Source organism: Eretmochelys imbricata, chromosome 24 (assembly GCF_965152235.1).
Source record: "Eretmochelys imbricata isolate rEreImb1 chromosome 24, rEreImb1.hap1, whole genome shotgun sequence".
Taxonomy (NCBI): Eukaryota; Metazoa; Chordata; order Testudines; family Cheloniidae; genus Eretmochelys; species Eretmochelys imbricata.
Window position 1 is genome coordinate 14,074,221 of NC_135595.1, and position 22,281 is coordinate 14,096,501.

Consider the following 22,281-nt stretch of genomic DNA (forward strand, 5'->3'; position numbering starts at 1 on the left):
GCAACCAGGGGGCTCTGCACACTGCCCCCACCCCAAGTGCCGCCCCCGCAGCACCAATTGGCTGGGAACTACAGCCAGTGGGAACTGTAGGCGTGGCGCCTGAAGATGGGGCAGTGCGCAGAGCTGCCTGGCCGCACCTCTGCGTAGGAGCTGGAGGGCGAACATGCCACTGCTTCCAGGAGCTGCTTGAGTTAAGCGCTGCCTGGAGCCTGCACCCCTGACCCAGACCTGTGCCCCAACCCCCCGCCCTAGCCCTGATCCCCCTCTTGCCATCTGAGCCCCTCGGTCCCAGCCCAGAGCACCCTCCTGCACCCCCAACCCCTCATCCCCAGCCCCATCCCAGAGCCCGCACCGCCAGCTGGAGCCCTCAGCCTCCCCGCACCCCGACCCCCCTGCCCCAGTCCGGAGCCTCCTCCCACACCCTGAACTCCTCATTTCTGGCCCCACCCCCAATTTTGTGAGCATTCATGGCCCACCATACAATTTCCTTACCCATATGTGGCCTTTGGGCCAAAAAGTTTGCCCATCCCTGATCTATTGTCAAGCCATTACCCCCAAGAATACCTACACTCATTGTGTCTGACGACTCAACTTCAACCAGACTTGAATCCCCAGGTCATTCCATGTCTACACGAGACAGAGGGACCACGGACAATGTGTACTCAATGCCAGTCAGAGACATCCCCCTTCAGGGGAGAACTATCTTTAGCTCTATTAAATTTAGTGGTTTGAGCATTGGCCTGCTAAACCCAGGGTTGTGAGTTCAATCCTTGAGGGGGCCATTTAGGGATCTGGGGCAAAAATTGGGGTTTGGTCCTGCTTTGAGCAGGGGGTTGGACTAGATGACCTCCTGAGGTCCCTTCCAACCCTAATATTCTATGATTCTATGAAATTGGACTGAACCATGATAAGCCGAGACCCGGCGTTTCTCCACCCCACAGGTCCTTTCTATCAACCTCTATGTGTGTGTGAATCACAGATTTCTGTAGTATGGTATCAAAGAAATGCTGAACTGAAAGGGACCTTGAGAAGTTTTCAAGTCCATCCCCCTGCGCTGAGGCACAACCAGGTAAACCCAGACCAGCCCTGACAAGGTGTTTGTCCAACCTGTTGTTAAAAACCTCCAGTGACGGGGATCCCACAACCTCCCTTGGAAGCCTATCCCAGAGATAGAGTAGAGTTGAAAAGTTTTTCCTGATGTCTAACCTCAATCTCCCTTGCTGCAGATTAAGCCCATTACTACTTGTCCATGTTTATGACCCATGTGTATGACCCTGTACCTAACCACAAATTTTGTGCTGTTACCTACGGTGTCTATAAGAGTTAAATTGCTTCCCCTAGAATAGGGCTATAAGGCTGAGGCATGCCTGAGGTTGCCTGGCCTGACATGTGAAATTAAACACGTGGGGCGATGCCTCAGTCTTTGGATGATAGGATTAGGGAGGTAAATAAATCATCAGGCTGGAAACCATATGTTTGTGCTAACCAAGGTAAGTAAATCTGTCAGTAAGCAAAAAGACAGAATGTCTGAGCTAGCTAAGAGAAGCGGGAGAACTCCCAGGGAAATATTTACTGTGAACAAATTCACAATAAGTTAGGAATGTAGAGATGAGGTAAAGAGTAGGTTGAACATGGACAATATGTACCCAGAGCACGCTGCACAGGGATTGGTTCCTGCAAAGTAACTAAGCCAAGCCAAGACTGTGTGATGCAATGTGTAGTGATTGCAATGAGATGTGTAAATGTATTTAAAGGGAGAGAGTTTCTCTGTAATTTGGGAGCAGTGACGTACCCGCCATCCACCACACCTTTGTTTGCATCCCACCTGCACATTGCAGGTCACAGAATGTCACCCACCCACCCGGGAACCTCTGACTGAGGGATTGAAGTCCTCAAATCTTGATTTAAGGACTTCAAGTTAGTGGGACTCCACCATTTACTCCAGCAAATGGCCTGTTAAGAGGAAAGCAAAAGCCCCCCAGGATCTCTGCCAATCTGATCTGGGGGGAAACTCTTTCTTATAAAGGTTGGTCGTGCCAAACCAACCTGATCTCTTTTCTATAGCTGCATATTTCCCGTCTGCCTTCCTACTATCCTGCTCTCCTTTGGGACAACTTTCCCTGGGCTTTCCTCTCTTGACCCAGTCACCCTGAATCTCTTTTCCAAGGAATTAACAGCTCCTTGCTCCCTGATGCCTCCCTATGGCTCTCCAGCACACTGGCCAATTCGGCTGCCTCCACCACTGTGGCACGTTCTTTATACAGAGTGTCCACCTTGAACTCTCATGGGCAACCATTCCACAACTGCTCTGGATCACCTGCTACAATGCCTTTTCCCAAGTTTCTGCTTTGTGCCCTGGCTGCTGGTGCTCTAAACACTCCTCCAGTGGGGAGCAAATATTTAGTAATGGGCTCTTCCATTGAGCAGAGGAAGGTCTAACACCATCTGATGGCTGGAAGTGGAAGAAGCTTCATGAGGTCAGACTGGAACTGAGGTGTAAATTTTCAACCTTGAGGGGAATGAATCATTGACACCATTTCCCCAGGGGTGTGGTGGATTCTCCATCACTAGCCATTTTGAGCTCCCAGCTGGATGCTTTATAAACAGATCTGCTCAAGGGTTTATTGTGGGGCAGGTCTCTGGCCTGTGTTATCCAGGAGGTCAGACGAGAAGGTCACAATGCTCCCTTCTGGCCTTGGACTTCGTGACAGTATGAATCTGCCTCCTGGCACAAGCTTTCCCCACTTATTTGATGCATTTCCCTGAATTTCCTTCTGTGTTGCCCAGGGGTCAGTGTGATATTGCTTTTCACCAGTCTATCTATCACTCCATCCTTTGGTGCATCAACCTATTGTTCCATCCACCATCCACTACTCTCTCTTCCTCTCCCTCTCTCTCTATTTATCTATCCAGAGACTCAGTAGGGGGTGCTGGGGTGCAGAGAGCAGGACGGGGGCTGAGTAGGGGGCACCGGGGTGCAGAGAGCAGGACGGGGGCTGAGTAGGGGGCGCAGTAGGGGGTGTCGTGGGGGGGGGGTTTGAGTAGGGTGTGCCGGGCTGCAGAGAGCAGGACGGGGGCTGAGTAGGGGGTGCTGGGCTGCAGAGAGCAGGATGGCGGCTGAGTAGGGGGTGCAGTAGGGGGTGTCGTGGGTGGGGGCTGAGTAGGGGGCGCCGGGCTGCAGAGAGCAGGATGGGGGCTGAGTAGGGGGCACCGGGGTGCAGAGAGCAGGACAGGGGCTGAATAGGGGGCACAGTAGGGGATGTCATGGGTGGGGGCTGAGTAGGGGGCGCCGGGCTGCAGAGAGCAGGATGGGGGCTGAGTAGGGGGCACAGTAGGGGGTGTCGTGGGGGGGGCTGAGTAGGGGGTGCTGGGCTGCAGAGAGCAGGACGGGGGCTTAGTAGGGGGCGCCAGGCTGCAGAGAGCAGGACAGGGGCTGAATAGGGGGCACAGTAGGGGATGTCATGGGTGGGGGCTGAGTAGGGGGCGCCGGGCTGCAGAGAGCAGGATGGGGGCTGAGTAGGGGGCGCAGTAGGGGGTGTCGTGGGTGGGGGCTGAGTAGGGGGCGCCGGGCTGCAGAGAGCAGGATGGGGGCTGAGTAGGGGGCACCGGGGTGCAGAGAGCAGGACGGGGGCTGAGTAGGGAGCACTGTGCTATTGGGAGCAGGGCAGCGGGGGCTCAGAAGGAGATTGTTTGTCTATTTAGCCACGTGCAAAGAGAAATGGCTAACTAACTAAGATGTAGGTGGGAGAAAAATAATGGCACAGAAGCAAATCCAAAGCCTTTGCCAGAAGCGTTTATTGATTCATAGATTCTTAGAGAGCTTTCAGTTGAATTCAGGATTCTCCTTCACTTCCTGTCCCAAAGTGTTGCTGTGCATCTGTGTGTTAAACACCTGTTGCACCCCACCCCAGAGGAGGCTGCATCTCAGAGCTGGGTGAGCCATCCCTGTGCGGCTGTTCCCCAGCCGCCCCGCCCCAGAAGTGGCTTCATCTCAGTGCTGGGCGAATCATCCCTGTGAAGCCTCACTGTGTGGCTGTTCGCCAGCTGCTTCCCCAGAGGTGGCTGCATCTCAGTGGCAGGTAAAGTGACCTCAACATAAATAATTAGCATAACACTTTGAGACGAAAAGGGCTTGGTAATATTAAGTAAAAAACACGGAGAGTTTTGAAATCAGGCATTAATTTGCAATCTAGACTAAGATCTTCCACTGGTGGAAATCCATTGCTGGATCTACGCTGATTGACAGCAGCTGAGGACATCCACTGCCATAGCGTTTAAACAGCATCTCTGCATTGCAAGCAATCCACAAAGTCAGCTGCTCTGCACAGGGATCTAGGGAAGGGAATTTAGTGCTTGTGCTAAGCTGGGATCCGTTGTGTCTCAGAGCCTGGTGGATTTCCAGAGGGTGACCCGAATCCTTAGAGGGCTTCAGAAATTCGTATTTCAGTCATATTCTAAAACAACAACAACAACAAAAAAAAAGGAGGGAGGGTTCAAAAAAAAAGCAATCACTTAACTTCCTCTTCATTTGAGAGTCAAAATTCTGTTATTCCAAAAATACAGGGCTAGATGGGCCCATGGGTCTGAAATGGGGCCGTAGTGTGGGAATACTGGGTTGGATGGGCCCATTGATTTGATTTGGGGTGGTGATGGGGGCTGGGGGAACAATACCAGGGTAGATGGGCTCCTGGATGGCAGGGTGGAGGCGGGATACCAGGTTAGATGGGCCCATTGATCTGGTGTGGGGCAGGGGATACCAATCTCGGACACTGGCCCCATAGCTCCCTCGGACACAGGCTCTTGGTTCTGCTCTGCTCCACGTACCTTCCTGGGGGTTTTCGGAGAATCTCCAGTAGCTGAGGACCTCGCCGATGTTGTCCAGGACCGTCCCATCAGGCAGGCGCAGGTCATCGGCACTGTTCCCGTTGTAGTTCCCGCAGGCGGCTTGCACCTTCCTGGCTAGCTTCCCATCAATTCTCACAGTCATGTCCCCACTGGTGCTGAAGAGAACCTGCAGTGCTGAGCCCTGGGCCACGGTCACCACGTTCCCTGCCCGGCTCACTGACACGACTCTGGAGGGCCTGGCCGGGAGTCGCACTGGGCGCCCATTCACCTGGAATGTACAAATGGAGAGGTCACAGCCAGAGACACCAGAGAGACAAAGAGAGGGGATAGAGAAACACTTCAGACTGAGGAGAGAGGGTCTGTGTTGGGTGGGTACAGAGACAGACACTGTAAGTGCCAGGGATGGAGGGATGGATGGACAGACATTGCAGATGGCATGGATGGATGGAGGGATGGATGGATGGACACTGTAAGTGCAAGGGATGGATGGGTGGATGGATACTCCAGGTACAATAGACAGACGGATGGTTAGATGGATAGACAGATGCTATAACTGTTATGGATGGATGGATGCTAGGTGCTATGGATGGATGGAAGGGTGGGTGGACATGGTAGGTGGCATGGATGGATGGGAGATACAATAGATGGATGGTTAGATGGACGGACAGATTCTATTGATGGATTGATGGATGGACAATGTACGTGACATGGATGGGCAGACGGATGGACAGACACTGTAGGGGCAATAGGAAGACAGACCGACAGGCCTCCCAGTGGCACCTCCCCACCTTTCCCCCTTACCAAGACTCTGCCGTTGCGGTTGACCAGGATGGTGAGCTTGTGAAAGTAGATGGTGATGGCCGTGACTCTGGGTGCACGGCACTTTTTGCAGGTCTGGAACTCTACCACCACTCGGAACCAGCTGGCGGCCCTAGTGTCGATGAGCGAGGAGATCTCATAGGTGCCGTCCAGGGGCACCTTCCCTGAGACCCCATCGTAGGAGGTGAAGACGTCTCCTCGGGTGATGGTGCAGTTCCCGTCCCGTCTCATGCAGCCCCATTGGCCTTGGCTCAGCTCACAGAGCTCCCCTGCCGGGCACTGGAATGACTGGCACACCACCCCCGCTCTCGGGATGCACCTGCACCGCTGCCGGCACCTTGGCGTGAGCACCCGCGCACCTGGCTGCCAGGAGAGACAGGCACATGGTTGGCGAGAGAGCGGACTCCGGGGTTCTATCTCCAGATCTGGGAGCAGGGTGGGGGCTGGTGCTTAGAGTGGGGGAGAAGGGGCTGGGAGCCAGGAGTCCTGGGTTCTGGGAGGGGAGTGGGGTCTAGTGGGTTAGACCAGGGAGACTGGGAGTCAGGACTCCTGGGTTCTAACCACAGCTCTGGGAATATCCAGAAAGGAATGTTACATCCTTTCTGATTTCATAGTAGCAGCTTCAGACTGGATGATTCCAATGTTAGGGTATTTTGAGCTATCCATCCCCATTCACACCCCTCCATCCATCTATCCGTCTCCCCACAGCCCCCTATCTCTCTCTGTTCCCCCCTCACATATCAGTCCTGTGCTGAACCCCTGGTTCCCCAGCTCTGTGTGGGGCAGCTGTGGATTCTCATTTGGGTCCTTCTCTGCCTCCAGATGCCTACCGCACTGGGCTGGCCCTATCGGGCGAGGGCTCACCTTGTAGTACCTGCCCTTGTGGAAGCAGTGGCAGTGCCGAATGGAGACGCACTCGTTGCCAGCCCAGAAATAGCCTTTGTTGCACTGGCACCCTTCAGCACAGATCTTGGGGCACTTGGTGATGTTGGCCACCCCTTTGCAGCCGCTGGAGCAGGGATTGGCACAGAGTTTGTAATGGCTGTTGGCTGGGCAGGTCATGGCTAGAGGGGAAGAGAGGGGAATGGAGAGGGTTAGTACATAGAGGACGGGTGGGGAGGAAATGGAGCAGTAGGAGGGGGAAGAAGGGGTTTTATAAGTGTCCTCTTTCAGCTACTCTTGGATGAATGGGTGGATGGATGGACAGATACTGCTGATGGATGGAAGGATGGACGCAGGGATGGATGGAGATACTGAGGATGGATGGATGGAGGAAAGGAGCAGTGGAGATACTGCAGATGAATGAATGGAGGAAGGGATGAATGGATGGACAGAGATACTGCTGATGAATGAATGGAGGAAGGGATGAATGGATGGATAGAGATACTGCTGATGGATGGAGGAAGGAATGAATGGATGGATAGAGATACTGCTGATGGATGGAGGAAGGAAGGGATGAATGGATGGACAGAGATACTGCTGATGGATGGAGGAAGGAATGAATGGATGGATAGAGATACTGCTGATGGATGGATGGACACAAATATTGCTGCTGGATGGAGGGATGGATGGCTAAACAGAGATACTGCTGATGAAGGAATGACAGATACTGTAGATTGATGGATAGATGGACAGATACTAGGATGGATGGAGGAAGGGATAGGTGGATGGATAGACAGAGATACTGCTGATGTTTGGATGGAGATACTGTGGATGGATGGATGTGTGGATGCAGATACTGCTGATGGATAGATGGACGGATGGACAGAGACTGCAGATGGATAGATGGAGGGATGGATGGATGGACAGATACTGTGGATGGATGGTTGGATGGACAGAGATATTGCAAATAAAGGGATAGATGGATGAATTGGTGGATAGATGGAAAGAAAGCTATTGTGGGTGGCTAGCTGGATGTATACTGCAAATGCATGAAAGGAGAGGAGAGAGATATCATGGATGGTGGAATAGATACTGTGAACTGATGGGTGGATAAATACTGTGGATGAACGGATCTGTGGAGAGCTAGATCCTGACCAGGGATGGAGGGACTGAGAGAGAGATTTCAAACTGATGGATGAATGAATGTAGAGGGAAGGATACTGAAGAAGGATGGATGGACAGTTGGGTAGAGATATAGATATTGTTAATAGATGAATGCTGTGGAGTGGAAAGAGAGAGAAATAGATTCTGAAGAGAGGTGGATGCTGTGAATGGATGGACCAAGAAAGAAGTGGATGGAGGGATGCAGAGACAAGCTGTGATGAAGTTGGGGATTTTTGTAGTGTTTTACATAAATAGCATGTGCGCACCTCAGTTTCCCTGTGTGCTGCATGTTTAACAAGGTGGTGGGAGAGGGTGTGTTGTTGCAGAGGACCAGGTGTGACCTCGCCTAGCAGTTGGGATTCCCAGACAACGGCCTGGAGATGGGGAACCCTAACAACTGGTGACCTGGAGACTAAGCCTGGCTGTTAGCTGGTTCTGGCCAGCGGGAGGACAAAGGGCTGAGGAGAGAGGGCCCCGGTGACCTGACCAGGCAGTTCCAGCCGGAGGGGAACAAAGGACGGAAGAGAAAGGGCCCCAGCGACCTGTTTACTTGGGATGGAAGACAAAGGACAGGGGAGGAGCTGTTGGAGCCGGTGATATCCGTTGCCCAGCTGGAAAGCGCATGGTCTCTGGACTGGAGAGAGAGAGCAGGCAGAGCCCATCTGGATGCAGGAGAGACATAGATGTGCTGTGCTGAGGGAGGCCAGGCCTGAGGCCCTGAGAGTTTCCTGTGCTGGGTTCAGACACTCAATAAACCCTCCTGTTTTACGCTGGCTGAGAGTTGCTCTGGTCTAGAGAACAGGGGACATTATTCCCTCTGGGAGTGGAGGCCCCAGGGGTCCAGAGTGAGTGGACTAGCTGAGGGGGCCCACGGCAAGAGACAGGTGTGCTAAGGCTCAGAGAGGTGCAGTTCCAGGAGGCAGAGGGACTTAACCCCCAAGAGATAACTCCCGAGAAGGGCTGTCGCACTGAAGGGGGTTCCCCCCAGGGACCGTACGGGGCCAAGAGTGGGCAGAGGATGGTTTGTGGATGCACCCTGTAGACAGTTAGCTCTGAGTGTAGGCGCTTTGCAGTGAGTGGCTGCCCGTGATAAAACGAGGGGATTAAAGGAACCAGTGCGGAAATGGCCTATAACCAGCTCTGTAAGAGGGACCTGGCACATCAGTGCAGGGAAAGAGTGTTGAGCATTGGGAGGCTCACCCAGGAGCAGCTGGTTGCCTGGCTGGTAGAGATTGACCAGTCCAAGGGCCAAGTTCCAGATCCCAGCAGGGCTTCCGGGATGCCCGGAGAGCCTGGGAGTAGCAGGGCGTAGTTGGGGTAGTGGCAGGGGGTCCACTGGACCCAATTCCCCAGCCAGGATCGGGGCTTCCAACCTGGGTTCCTCCCAGTGTGTGTGAAGAGATGGGAACTGGAGCTGGAAGTGAAGGAGCTGGAGCTGGAGGAGCAGAGGCTAGCTGGCCGCTCGGAGCAGTGACAGCATGAGCTGGAGTTGAAGGAGCGGCGGGCCAAGAGGGCCTGCCGGAGGCTAAGTGGCTAAGGGTCCCGAGACGCCAGTTCTGCAGGGATTCTAGACATCAAACTGCTACCCCAGTTTAAGGGGGGGATTTTGATGTCTACCTCACATCCTTTGAGAAGGCTTGTGATCTGAACCAGACTGACCCCGCAGACAGGCTCTGCTGTCTGACCCTCCTGCTGGATCCCAAGGCCATAGATGCTGTCAGCCAAATGGATGGTACTGAGATGGGGGACTATGACCTGTTCAAACAGGCTTTGGTGCTGAAGTTCGAACTGACCCCCGAGGCGTACAGGAAACAATTCCGGGGTGTATGCAAGACATAAGGCATCACCTACAAGGGGGTCACCAACCTACTGGGGGAACATCTCTCTGCAAGTGGGGAAAGGGCACAGGGGACACTACTGTCAAGGACATGTATAACCTGGTGGGGTTGGAGCAGCTGTATGACATCTGCCCTCCAGACCTTAAGGTGTGATTAGTGGACTGGAAGCCTAAAGATCTGCGCTGTGCGGGGGCACTGGAGGATGAGTTGTGGACAGCAGACTGGGGGCAGGAGGGAGACCCACATCGGGGACTCAGAAGGGGAGTCACCCAGAGACCTTTCAAAGGTGAGACTCCAGGAAGCCCAACTCAGGGGTGCCCATGAAGGCCAGGATGGGCCGACGCCCCTCATGGGACTTGAGGGACCTGAAATGTAATTACTGTGGCTAAAAAGGACCCAAGGTGGTGTCAAGCCCAAAGACACAGGAAATTTTCGCCCAAGAGAACCCTCAAAGGGTTAACGGGCGAAGGGGAGACAGCCTGTAACAGGCTGAGAGAGTGACCTGGGAACCTGTCACCCAGCTGGTTCCTGGGGCAGAGCTGGCCAGGGAAAGGGGGAAGGCAGATGGGCTTCCCCTCCAAGCCCAGCAGATATGTCTGCTTGTGACCCCCGGGCTCAGGCCCCTGATCCCCAGTGGGAGTGGCAAGTGGGGGGCAGTGGGGAGACATTCACGGAGTGAAGCGATTCTGGGATGAGACTCTTGTGGGTGTGATGCAACTGCACCAGCTGCTATGGGGCTGTACAACTTGGGGGAAGGCTCCCAGATGGCAGCCATTCACCCGGGGTTCCTGTGTAGACACAGGAAGGATTGGGGTGCAGGGCTGTTAGTTGGGGTCCTTCAGCACATCAGCTTTGATGTACTCTTGGGAAGTGACTGTAATGGCCAAAGAGCTGAACCCAGAGATCGGACGGTGCAGAGGGCAGGAGCCAGTGAGCACGTGAATGGCCCATAAATGGCCTGGCTGGCAGGGAGGGGGGTACTTTTCCCCCTGGCAAGTAGCACAAGGGAAGAACTGAGAAGCTCTGGTTTCCTGCCTGTCTGTAGCCAGGCCCTGGAGCTGAGTGGGACAACAGCCCTGCACAGGGGAGAGGTGGCTCACACTGGCTCTGATGCGGCAACCAAAGCAGTGGGCTTGCTCCCTACCCTCACTGGGACACGGGTGCTGGGGGCGGTCGGACCCCCCGTTAAGATCCTGTAGTAAGGACACATCTGAATGGGGGCTCCAAAGAGGTTGGGGTGCATGATCAGCTACCTGCAGAGGCGCAGATGGGGGATGGACTGAAGAACTGGCCAGACGGTGTCCTGGTCCTTGCCTGTGGCTGAGATCAGGGAGAGCCACTTGGCCTGGCACCGAGAATCCACCCTGCAGGGGGGCGTGGAACCTCCAGTGCAGGGAAGTGAGTTGCCAGGGACAGGGCTTAACAGGGCTGAGACCTAGGCCTTGTCCTGACATGGGAAAACTAAGGCACAGCAATGAGGGCTGGGCCCCAAACCCAGCCGCTGAATTCTAGACCTAGCCGCAGAAGGATCCCTTCTGGAAGAAGCAGGGGCCTTGTGGGCCCCAGTTTTGCGAGATCCTGGGGAAGGATCCAGGTGAGAGAAGGGACCCGGTACCAGGAAAGGGCTCCCTGAGGGAAAACTGAACTTGGGGTGTCAGGTGGTCCCCCAGAAGTACCACTGGGGGGATGTCCTGTCTTCTAAACATCAGGGGGTTCAGCGCACCCGGCGAGAGCTGCTGCAGAATGTTTACTGCCCCAGAAATTCACAGAGGTCCACCCTTGTGAGTTGGTGTGTGGAAGGAGAAGGAGGGGACCCCTGGACTTGATGAGAAAGAAAGGGGAACTCGGTGATGGATTCTGAACTATCGTTCTGGGGAAAGCTCACTGAGCTCATGGGTTTGGCCAGGAAGAACCTAGCCAGGGTCCAGGAACTGCAAAAGGGCTGGTATGACAATGTGCCTGATTGGGGACCAGAAGAGGGGTCTCAGCTCAGTGTGGAGAGCGCCTGGGGAGAGCCCTGTGAAATCAGCAACCAGCTGAAGGAGGTGATGCATGTGCTGGAGATGCCCAATTGGGCAGTTGTACCATGTCGACGTAATGAAGCTGTACTTTGACAGGGAGACTTAGTGTGGCCTTGTGTGTGGGCAGGGGAAGAAGGGGAAAGGGAATATATCTCCTGACCCAGAGCTGACCTCCTGCTGGAATAACTTCCCACTCTGACCAGCTAACATCTCCCTGCCAGCTGAGATCAGAGGGGCTGCGTTCGTACCCGCAGCCGGACGCCAGCTGGCCTGGGCTCACTAATCTAGCTGTCTCTGGGGGGAGGGGAGGTGTTCCCCATTCACAGTCGCCGGGAAAACAGCCTGGGATCCGGAAAGAGAGGGTAGTGACATGCTGGCGTTAGGGTGATCCAGCCACCCTCCAGCCCCTGGGACTCACCCGTGGGACTGGACCCCAAGTAAGATGAGTTGATTAGATCTGATGTGCACTATTGGAAGCTCAGTACAGTCACCATGTTTGATGCCTGCCCCAAGCCCAGGACTAACAAAATCCTAGACATGAGGGTGGGGAGCATTACCTCACTACTGTGAATCTCACCAGAGGCTACTGGCAGGTGCCTTTGGACCCAGTTGCCAGGTTGAAATCTGCTCCCATCACCCCTATAGGGCTCTGAGTTCCTGGTCCTACCTTTTGCTCTCAAGGGAGCGCCTGCCAGCCCCCAGTGCCAGGGGATCAGTTACTGAGGGGGGTGGAGGACTGTGTCTGGCATACGTTCACGATATCCGTGTCTTCAGCCCGACCTGAGAGAACCGTGTGTCCCAGTGAAGAGGGGGCTGGGATGCCTCCAGGATGCAGGATGGATAATAGAGGCTGGAAAGGGTAAGATGAGGATGGCAGAGGTGTCGTACCTGGGCCACACGGTGGGAAGCGGCTGCCTAAAGCCAGAGCCAGCCAAGGTGAAGGTAACCAGAGATTGGTCCATTCCTCAAACCAAGACGCAAGCCCAGGCCTCTAATGGGATGGCCGGGTACCACTGAAGGTTTGTACCCCACCTTAGCTCCCATTATGAAGATTGGTAAGTTGGACAAGCCAGACAAGGGGGTCTGGAACGAGCAGTGCCAGGGAGGAGGCTCTAACCCAGGGACTGATGCTGGTAAACCCAGACTTGGACAAACCTCAGATCAGATCAATGGGCCCATCCAACCCAGTATCAGACCTGGTACGGAAGACAAAGGACCGGAGAGGAGCTGTTGAGGCCGGTGATATTGGATGCCCAGCTGTAAAGCGGGGGGCTCTGGGTGAGTGAGTGGACTCCCTGAGAGGGCCCACGATGAGAGACAGGTGTGCTAAAGGCTCAGAGAGGTGTGGTTCCAGGAGGCAGAGGGGCTTAACCCCCGAGAGTGGACCCCCGAGAAGGGCTGTCACACTGAAGGGGGTTCCCCCCAGGGACCGTATGGGGCCAAGAGTGTGCACGACCTGTGAGTCTGTGACACAAGCAGAGGGATATCGAGGAGGGATGGATTGGTTTCAGCCATGGGCAACACTTACGGCAGAACTTCTTGGTCCTCCAGGGCTTGATCTTGACACCAGCAGCTTGACAGGCAGTGACGTAACTGTGGATGGACCTGCACATCAGCCTCCGGTTTCCCCCGGCCTTACACAAGTCGTGCACACAGTTGTTGAAGAAGACGGTGGGGTTGAGGGTAGAGTAGCAGGTGCTGAAGGGCCCGTAGGGTGCCCGGATGATGCCGCAGTAGTTGTTGTGGACGTAGCTTGCCTTCCGGGACTCCTGGCAGGCGGGGCAGACCAGGCTGGCACAGCCATGGTCACATACTGCCCCGGGGACTCTCACCCTCCAGGAGACACCCAAGTCCCGCAGGTCTCGGGCTAGGTGGCCATTGGGCCGCAGGAGATCATCATGTGGTTTGCCATTGTAGTTGCCGCACAGGCCGCAGGTCTGGCTATGGTAGCTCTTAGGCACAGTGATGGCCAAATAGTAGTTCAGGTCAAAGGAGAGGTGCAGGCCAAATTTGGTGTGCAACACCACATTGGCACCATGGTAGTAGACACGCACCAAGCCATTCTCCAGCTGGAAGGGAAGGTAGTAGGAGATGCCATCCACCTGGGGCAGGGGAGGGGAGAGAGTGGGTTTAATAGGAACTGTGGCATTTACTGTGTAAGGTAGCTACTGCCTATGATAGGCCCTCTTACATATGCTTCCATCCTCCCACCTTATCCATCCATCCATCCATCCATCCATCCATCCATCCATCCATCCACCTTGTCCATCTATCCATGCATCCATCTGCACACCTTATCCATCCATCCACCCCCCTTGTGTGTCCAGCCATCTACCTTCTCCATCCCATTCCATTCACCTTTTCCATCCATCCATCCCCCTTGTCTGTTCAGCCATCTACCTTCTCCATCTCATTCCCCTTGTCCATCCATCCATCCATCCATCCATCCATCCATCCATCCCCCTTGTGTGTCCACCCACTCACCTTATCCATCCATCCCTCTGATCCAACCACCCACCCATCCACCTTATCCATCTTGCCACCAATTCACCCACTCACTTTATCCATCCATCCACACACACTCCCTTCCATCCATCCATCCACCAGTATCCACCCACCTAATGAGCTATATACATTCAACCATTAATATCCATCTATGCAACTCTTTATCCACCTATTAATTCACCTATTCACCAGTCTAGTATCTATCTCTCCACCCTTCTCTCAGCATCCCCTTATCCTTCCACCTACCACCCTCCTGCATCCTTCCACCCCTCTTCCCCATTTCCCCATCCCGCCTTTCCCCCATGCCCTGCCACCTTCGGCAGCCAATCAGAGACAGAGGCTTCCCAAAAGCCCTGTGTGTGCTCTTACCAGGACAACACCGTTCCTGTTCCGCACCAGGGTGAAAGTGCGTCTGTAGACGATGATGGACACAGTGTTGGTGACAGCGGCCTTGCTTCTGCCCAGCCGTTCATTCTTCACGTGGATGGCAAAGGAGGGCAGGTAGCCCTTTCGGACACAGCTCTTGGCAAGGACATAGGTGCAGTTGCCTTGAAAATCAAAGGGGAAGCCGTCGAAGGTCAGGTAGTGGGGGTCACCAGCGGCATGGCACGTGCCAGTCCTGGGCACCACTGGGTGGCACTTCTGGATGCCGTCCACTACCCGGCACTCCTCGTTGTGGCTGCAGGAGAAGTGGTGGCACTCCACGATCCCCCCTGCCTGGCATGAACACCTCTGCTTGCAGAAGCCATTGGGGTAGAAGGTCTCGCCCGGCTTGTAGTAGAAGCCCCGGTGGACACAGCCGCACTGGGAGAGGGGGACGCACTGATCACTGCTGAGCACAAAGCCTTCGTCGCACACGCAGCCCTCCCGGCACTTGCTGGGACAGCGGGACGGGGTGTAGAGGCTGCGGCAGGTGGCCGGACAGCTGCTGGAGCACATCTCGTAGTGGCTGTTCTGGGGGCAGGGTGGCCCTATGGGGAAACATCAGAGGGATGTGGATGTCCCAGCTTCCTAGTGCTGACCCTGACCCCTATTTCCGTGATCCTCTCCCCATCCCCTCTATGCTCTCAAACCCCCTTCCCCTCTTCTCCATCCCCCAACAACCCAACCCCTCCTCCCGTGTGCCCCTGCCCCTCTCCCACCCAACCAGAGACTGGAGAGAGGACCTGCCCCTTGGATCCCACCCCATCCCTGGATGGCTGGGACAGTGGAAGTGTCACCAGCTGGCTTGTCTGTGGGAATGTATTTATACAGAGTGCCCAGTGGGAATCAAATCTGAGTCCCTTGGATCTAAAAGCATGAGCCCTGGGGGTGCGGGGCGGGAAGAGATGACACACCATGCAGTGAGCACACTCACGGCAGAATTTGTTGGTCCTCCACTCATAGACCTTGGCACCAGCTGCTTGGCAGGCTGCGCCATAGCAGGCGAGGATGTGGCAGACCACAGTCTGGTTGTCCTTGTGGGAGCAGCGGTCAAAGATGCAGTCTTTGAAGTACCCCTCTGGGTTCACCTTGTTGTGGCACTTCTTGAATGGGCCGTCCCTGTCCAGGAGGAGCCCGCACTCCTTCTTGTCCTTCCTATGCTGCTTCTCCACTCTCGCTATGTCCATGCAGTCTTCCTTCTCCATCTCCATGCAGCCTGGGATGTCCCGGGCCTTCCAGCTCCTCCCAAAGTCTGATGGGGTGGGCGCTGGCAGCAGGTTGCTCATGGTCATGTCGTTGTCATCTTCCCCATCAAAATTGCCACACAGGCCACACACTGAGCGGCCATAGGTGGCTGGCACTTTCACCCGGATGTGGTTCTGGCCGTCAAAGGTCACTGTTAGGCCAAAGGCTGTCTTCACTACTATGTCCCAGCCCCGGTGGTAGGCCAAGATCTTGTCATAGTCGATATTGTAGGGGAGGTTGATCTGCAGGCCGTTCAGCTGTGGAGGGCAGCAGTGGGATACAAGGGGAGAGAGAATACTGCAAGATTAAAACTGACCTTTGGCCATGGAAACGTCTTTAGCCCAGGAGAAAACACCCATCGGTGTCTAGGTGAATACAGATCCCACTCATTGGGGACAGGACCGAGCCTGGAACATTTTGTACATCTTTGACCACAGAGCCTAATCCTGAGTCCTTAGTATTTAGTCAGTAGTATTTATTAATTACTCATGACTTACTCATGATTCATTCCTTACTCAGGAGTTACTCATTCCCTACTCACTACTTACTTATTCCTTACCCCTTAGTAACTAAGGGGTGGGGCAAATTTTTTGGCCTGAGGGCCACATCTGGGTATGGAAATTGTATGGCGGGCCATGAATGCTCACAAAACTAACAATTCATGTTCAAACAGGGACATAAGAACATAAGAACGGCCCTACTGGGTCAGACCAAAGGTCCATCTAGCCCAGTATTGTGTCTTCTGACAGTGGCCAATGCCACCCAGAGGGAATGAACAGAACAGGTAGTTATCAAGTGATCCATCCCCTGTTGCTTATTCCCGGCTTCTGGCAAACAGAGGCTAGGGACATCATTCCTGCCCATCCTGGCTAATAGCCATTGATGGACCTATCCTCCATTAATTTATCTAGTTCTTTTTTGAACCCTGTTATGGTCTTGGCCTTCACAACATCCTCTGGCAAGGAGTTCCACAGGTTGACTGTGCGTTTTGTGAAAAAATACTTCCTTTTGTTTGTTTTAAACCTGCTGCCTATTAATTTCATTTGGTGACCCGTAGTTCTTGTGTTATGAGAAGTAGTAAACAACACTTCCTTATGTTAACAACACAAGTTTGTTTCAAAATCAACACTATTAAAATAATTCCGTTGAACAATGCGGTGTTAGAAAATTACATTATGGAGCTGTCTGTTGATTACTCACTCCTTACTCATTAGTTATTCATTACCTACTAAGAAGTTATAAATTCCTTGCTCCTTAGTATTTGTGCCTTATGAATTCCTTACTCGGTATTCACTACTTACTAAGAAGTTATGCCTTCATTAATGTTTATGCCTTACTCTGTACTTACTCACCTCTTACTCTGTAGTTACTACTTCCTTTCTCCTTATTCAGTACTTACTCATTCTTTCTCAGTATTTACTTGTTATTTACTCATTCATTATTCATGACTTACTCATTCCCTACGAGTTGTTCAGTAGTAAATTCATTTCTTGATCCTTAGTCAGTATTTATTCACTTTCTCACTCCTTACTCAACGCTTCTTCCTTATTTAGTAGCTACTCGTTACATATTCCTTACCCACTACTTATTCAATACTTATTAGCTACTTGCTCATAACTTCTTGCTCAGTAGTTTCTCTTTACTCATTCTTTATTCTGAATTTACTCACTCTTTACTGGATAGTACTCCTTGATGTCAAAGGAAGGCACCTGCATCTGTGCAGCTGCATGCAGTGACTGCACACTTACCCGGATCTTTCCGTGGATAATGACAAGCTTCACTCCGTAGACCTGGATCTCTACCACCTTGGTGCCAGAGCCACTCTTGCTGCCCTTCCTCTGGTACTGCACCAGGACCTGGAACTTCACCAGGCTGGAGTTCTTGTGGCACAAGCCAGCCAGGAGGTAGACACAAGTGCCGCGGAAGTCGTAGTGAAGCCCGTCGAAGGTGATGTAGTGCGACTCCCCCAGGGCGGAGCAGGTTCCGTAGAGGGTGGGATAGCAGCTCCGGACACCGTTGGCCACCCGGCACTCCTCGCCCGGCTGGCACCGGGAGATCTGGCAGGTGACCTTCCTGCTGTGCAGATTGCACTGGCACTTCTGCCGGCACTTCTTGTCCCCCCAGAAATGCTCTCCAGGTGCGTAGAGACGCCCCTTGTGGATGCAGCCGCAGCGCCCCTTGGGGATGCACTGACCCCCGTCCAGCATGTAGCCCTTCTTGCACTGGCAGGTCTCCATGCAGGGCAAGCGGCACTTGTTCAGGGTTGCAAAGTCGTTGCATGTGGAAGGGCAGGCGGAGCCACAGAGCTGGTACTGGCTGTTCTCTGGGCAGGGCAGAGCTGTCAAAGGGACAGGACATCAGCATCAGTGTTTACTGCTTCCTAACAAAGCCATGGCCACCAGAATCTCTGCTACATTATAAGGGTGCCCCGGGGTCTCTATCACACATCAGAGGCACTCAGATCCTCCTGCTGTGCAAACACAGGCCTGGGCCTCCTGAGCTAAAGGGGAACCACTCTCTTTTGACAGCAGTATGGGGGGTATGACACACAGCTGTTCAAGTCTGATTCCATCCAGCAGTGGGTGCGGTCACACACACACACACACACACAGAGACTAGGTGCAACACATCCTGCGGGAGGTGGTAGTTATTATACACATGCACACTGCAGACAGAATATTTATCCATCCATCCAATTACAGTCCATCTCCATCTACAGCATACATCTAACTGCCTTTAGGGGGAGGGATAGCTCAGTGGTTTGAGCATTGGTCTGCTAAACCCAGGGTTGTGAGTTCAATCCTTGAGGGGGCCATTTAGGGATCAGGGGCAAAAATTGGGGATTGGTCCTGCTTTCTTTTATATTTTTTGGGGGAGGGATAGGTCAATGGTTTGAGCATTGGCCTGCTAAACCCAGGGTTGTGAGTTCAATCCTTGAGGGGGCCATTTAGGGAACTGGGGCAAAAATTGGGGATTGGTCCTGCTTTGAGCAGGGGGTTGGACTAGATGACCTCCTGAGGTCCCTTCCAACCCTGATATTCTATTCTATTCTGCAATATCTATTCATCCATCTTCCATCTGTCTCCATCTCTCCATCTATCTGTGGTATCTATCATCCATCCCTCAGTCTATCCATCTATCTTCCGTCTCTATCTATCTGTTCACCTCTCCATCCATCCATGGTATTCACCCATCCATCTAACAGATGTGTCTGTCCATATATGAATCTACTCTGTCTATCCACTCTTCTTCAGGACCTATAGGTATCCTTCCATCCAGACATTTACACCACATTCCATCATATTGGGACCCAGAGCCCCATGCTGGTTGCAACTCAGCAAACTGTACCCACTGGACACAACACCCATGTCCTAGCCCTTCCCCACACTCCCAGCACTCAATGATATGGCTGCCCATGGCCCCATCTCCTCTCATTACTCACGACAGCCGGCCTGCTTCCTCCAGTCTTTCACCACTGTGCCCTCCCGCTGGCAGGCATCCGCATAAGTCTTGAGCGCCCGGCACAGGATCTGCTTGTAGCCATCATAAGTGCAGAGGTCGGCAACGCAGTCATCCAGGAAGGCCTTGGGGTTGATCAGGGCATGGCAATGTCGGAAGGGGCCATTTTGGGCTGTCTTGGTGATCAGACCACAGTAGGCCTCTCCATGGTAGCGCCTCACCAACTCGGGTGAGCAGCCCCCGCACTTCCCCTTGCAGCCATGCCTGCACTGTCTGTCACCGTCCTCCACCTTCCAGCTCTTGCCAAACTCGATGGCACTGGTGGCCAGATGCCGCGAGGGGGTGAGGAAGTCATCACTGGGGTCCCCGTTGTAGTTGCCGCACAGGCCACACAGCCTGCCCAGGAAGGCCTTGGTGACCTTGACCACCAGGTAGTAGTTCCAGTCATAGTAGACCTTCAGGCCGAACTCGGCCTCCACGACCAGCTGGCCTCCCCGTTGGTGGAGCCAGAGCTTCCCGTCGTACAGGGAGACGGGCAGGCGGGTCCGCTGGCCGTTCACCTGGGGAGGGTTAAGGGAACAGCCTCCATCAGGCTAAATGCTGAACACCAGGCTGAGGGGAAGAGCAGCCTTGTGGCTAAGGCCTTGGCTGGGGTCTCTGGAGACCTGAGTTCAAGTCCCTCTCTCTCAGCATTGGCTTGGGGGCTGGGCTAGGCCTCAGCAGTGTTGATTCCTTTCTCTGTCCCAGACTCCTTGTACTAGGGTGGGATTTTTTCCCCACCACCCTTTGCAAGGGATCTGGATGCCAATTTCCCTTGGGAACCAGGCAGCCTACCTGGCAGAACACAGCCAGAATCTCCCAGTGCTGGGACCTCCTCCACTGGAGCATCTAGGCCCTTCACAAGTATTAACGGATTTAACTTCACAACCCCTGGGAGGGAGAGCAGGGCCATTATCCACAGAATACAGGGATTAAACAGAGAATCTGTGGCACAGGAGGGAATTGTAAACTAAGATCTCCTACCTTGTAGGCTAGCGCTGCAACGTCCTCCCACTCCTGTTCAGCTACTGGAGTTAAATTGTGAGGTCTTGGGGACAGGCAGTGTCTCTCGTTGTGTGTCTGGGCAGTGCCTGGCACAACAGGGCCCTGATCTCAGGTGGGTCAGGGACTGTGTCTTGCTCTGTCTGGGCAGCGCCTGACACAACAGGGCTCCAATCTCAACTGGGGCAGGAATTGGGTCTCGCTCTGTCTGGGCAGTCCCCGGCAAAAAAGGGTGGCCCCTGGATGCATCTGATCTGCTCTGTTATAGTCAATGGAACCTGCTTCTCCTCTCACACACAAAGGTGTAACTCCATTAGCCCCAGTGGAGTCACTCCGGATTTACACCAGGTGAGTGAGAGGGGACTTGGCCCCATTGACCCCAATGGCATGGCTGTGGGTTGCGCTGAGTCCTTACCCTGGCGAGCCCGTACTCGTACTTGACCATGGTGATGTTGTAGTGGTAGACCTTGATGGTGACCTGGCTGACGAAGGAGACCTGTGTGTTGCCGCGCTTCTGGCTCTTGGTGATGATGTGGAAGGCAGGGAGCTTGGGCTTATGGCTGCAGATCTTGACCACGGTGTAGCTGCAGGTGCCATGGAAGTCATAGCTGTGCCCATCGAAGGTGTGGTAGTGGGGGTGGCCTGAGGCCCAGCAGATGGGCTGGGAGCGTGATGCTGGGACGCACTGGGGCCAACCACCTGCCACCTCGCACACCATCCCTTTGCTGCACTGGACAGTGTCGCAGGACTTGTGGGTTGGCACGCACTTGGGCCAGCCGTTCACTACCTGGCACAAGGTGCCCGGTTTGCAATGCACACCATTACAAGAGGGTTTCTTTGGCATGCACTTGGGCCATCCATCCACCATCTGGCACACAGTACCTGGTTTGCAATGGATGCTGGCACAGGAGGGTTTCCTTGGCACACACTGGGGCCAACCATCCACCATCTGACACAAGGTATCCTGTTTGCAGAGGATGGTTTCACAGGAGGGTTTCTTTGCCACACATTGGGGCCAGCCATTCACAATATGGCACACAGTACCTGGTTTGCAATGGATGCTGTCGCAGGAGAGCTTCTTTGGCACACACAGAGGCCAGCCGTCCACCATCTGACACACGGTGCCCAGTTTGCAATGCACACTGTCACAGGAGGGTTTCTTTGGCACGCACTTGGGCCAGCCTCCCACCATCCGGCACATGGTACCCGGTTTGCAACGGATGCCATCACAGGAGGGTTTCTTTGGCACGCACTGGGGCCAACCGTCCACCATCTGACACAAAGTATCTGGTTTACAAAGGATGCTGTCACAGGAGGGTTTCTTTAGCACGCACTTGGGCCAGCCGTCCAGCATCCGGCACATGGTACCTGGTTTGCAATGGATGCCATCACAGGAGGGCTTCTTTGGCACGCATTTGGGCCAGCTGTTCACCATCTGGCACACGGTGCCCAGTTTGCAGGCAGTTTCAGCACAAGATGGAGGAGACAGTGGGGCAGCTCTGAAAAATCGCATACACTTGGGCCAGCCATCTATGGCCTTACACACAGTCCCTTCCTTGCAATGTACTCCATCGCAGGCCGGTGGGGTGTGCACGCACTCTGGCTGGCCATTCACCAGTTTGCACACAGTGCCCTCTTTGCACTTGAAGTGGTGGCAGGATGGCACTGGGACACAATTCGGCCAGCTGTGAATGATCTCGCACACAGTCCCTGGTGGGCACTGGAAATTCAGGCAGGATGGTGGCACGGGAACACATCTGGGGCCATCCTTCCCCATCTCGCACATGGTCCCTTCTTGGCACAAAAAGGCAGCACATGATGAAGGTGGAGAGGAGACACACATGGGCCACCCCTGAAGCATCTCGCACACCATGCCCTCTTTACAATGGGTGTTCTGACAGGATGGCACAGGGAGGCAGTTGGGCCAGCCGTTTACCATCTTGCACGTTGTTCCATCTTTGCATTGGATTTCTTTGCAGGATGGTGGGATGTGAACACACTTGGGCCAACCATCATCAATCTTGCACACAGTCCCCTCT

At 54.1% G+C, this 22,281-nt stretch overlaps 1 protein-coding gene across 1 annotated transcript; it reads right to left on the reverse strand.

The window, feature by feature from the left end:
- Positions 1-4,443: 4,443 nt before the first annotated feature.
- On the reverse strand, positions 4,444-22,028 carry LOC144279941 (IgGFc-binding protein-like). The gene is made up of 10 exons (XM_077841645.1): positions 20,658-22,028; positions 19,185-19,761; positions 17,491-18,080; positions 15,432-15,999; positions 14,444-15,045; positions 13,098-13,671; positions 6,529-6,728; positions 5,647-6,027; positions 4,825-5,113; positions 4,444-4,454 (listed from the first exon to the last, which is right to left on the reverse strand). The coding sequence occupies exons 1-10, from the start codon at positions 22,026-22,028 to the stop codon at positions 4,444-4,446; spliced, it is 5,163 nt and encodes a 1,720-aa protein (XP_077697771.1).
- Positions 22,029-22,281: the final 253 nt, after the last annotated feature.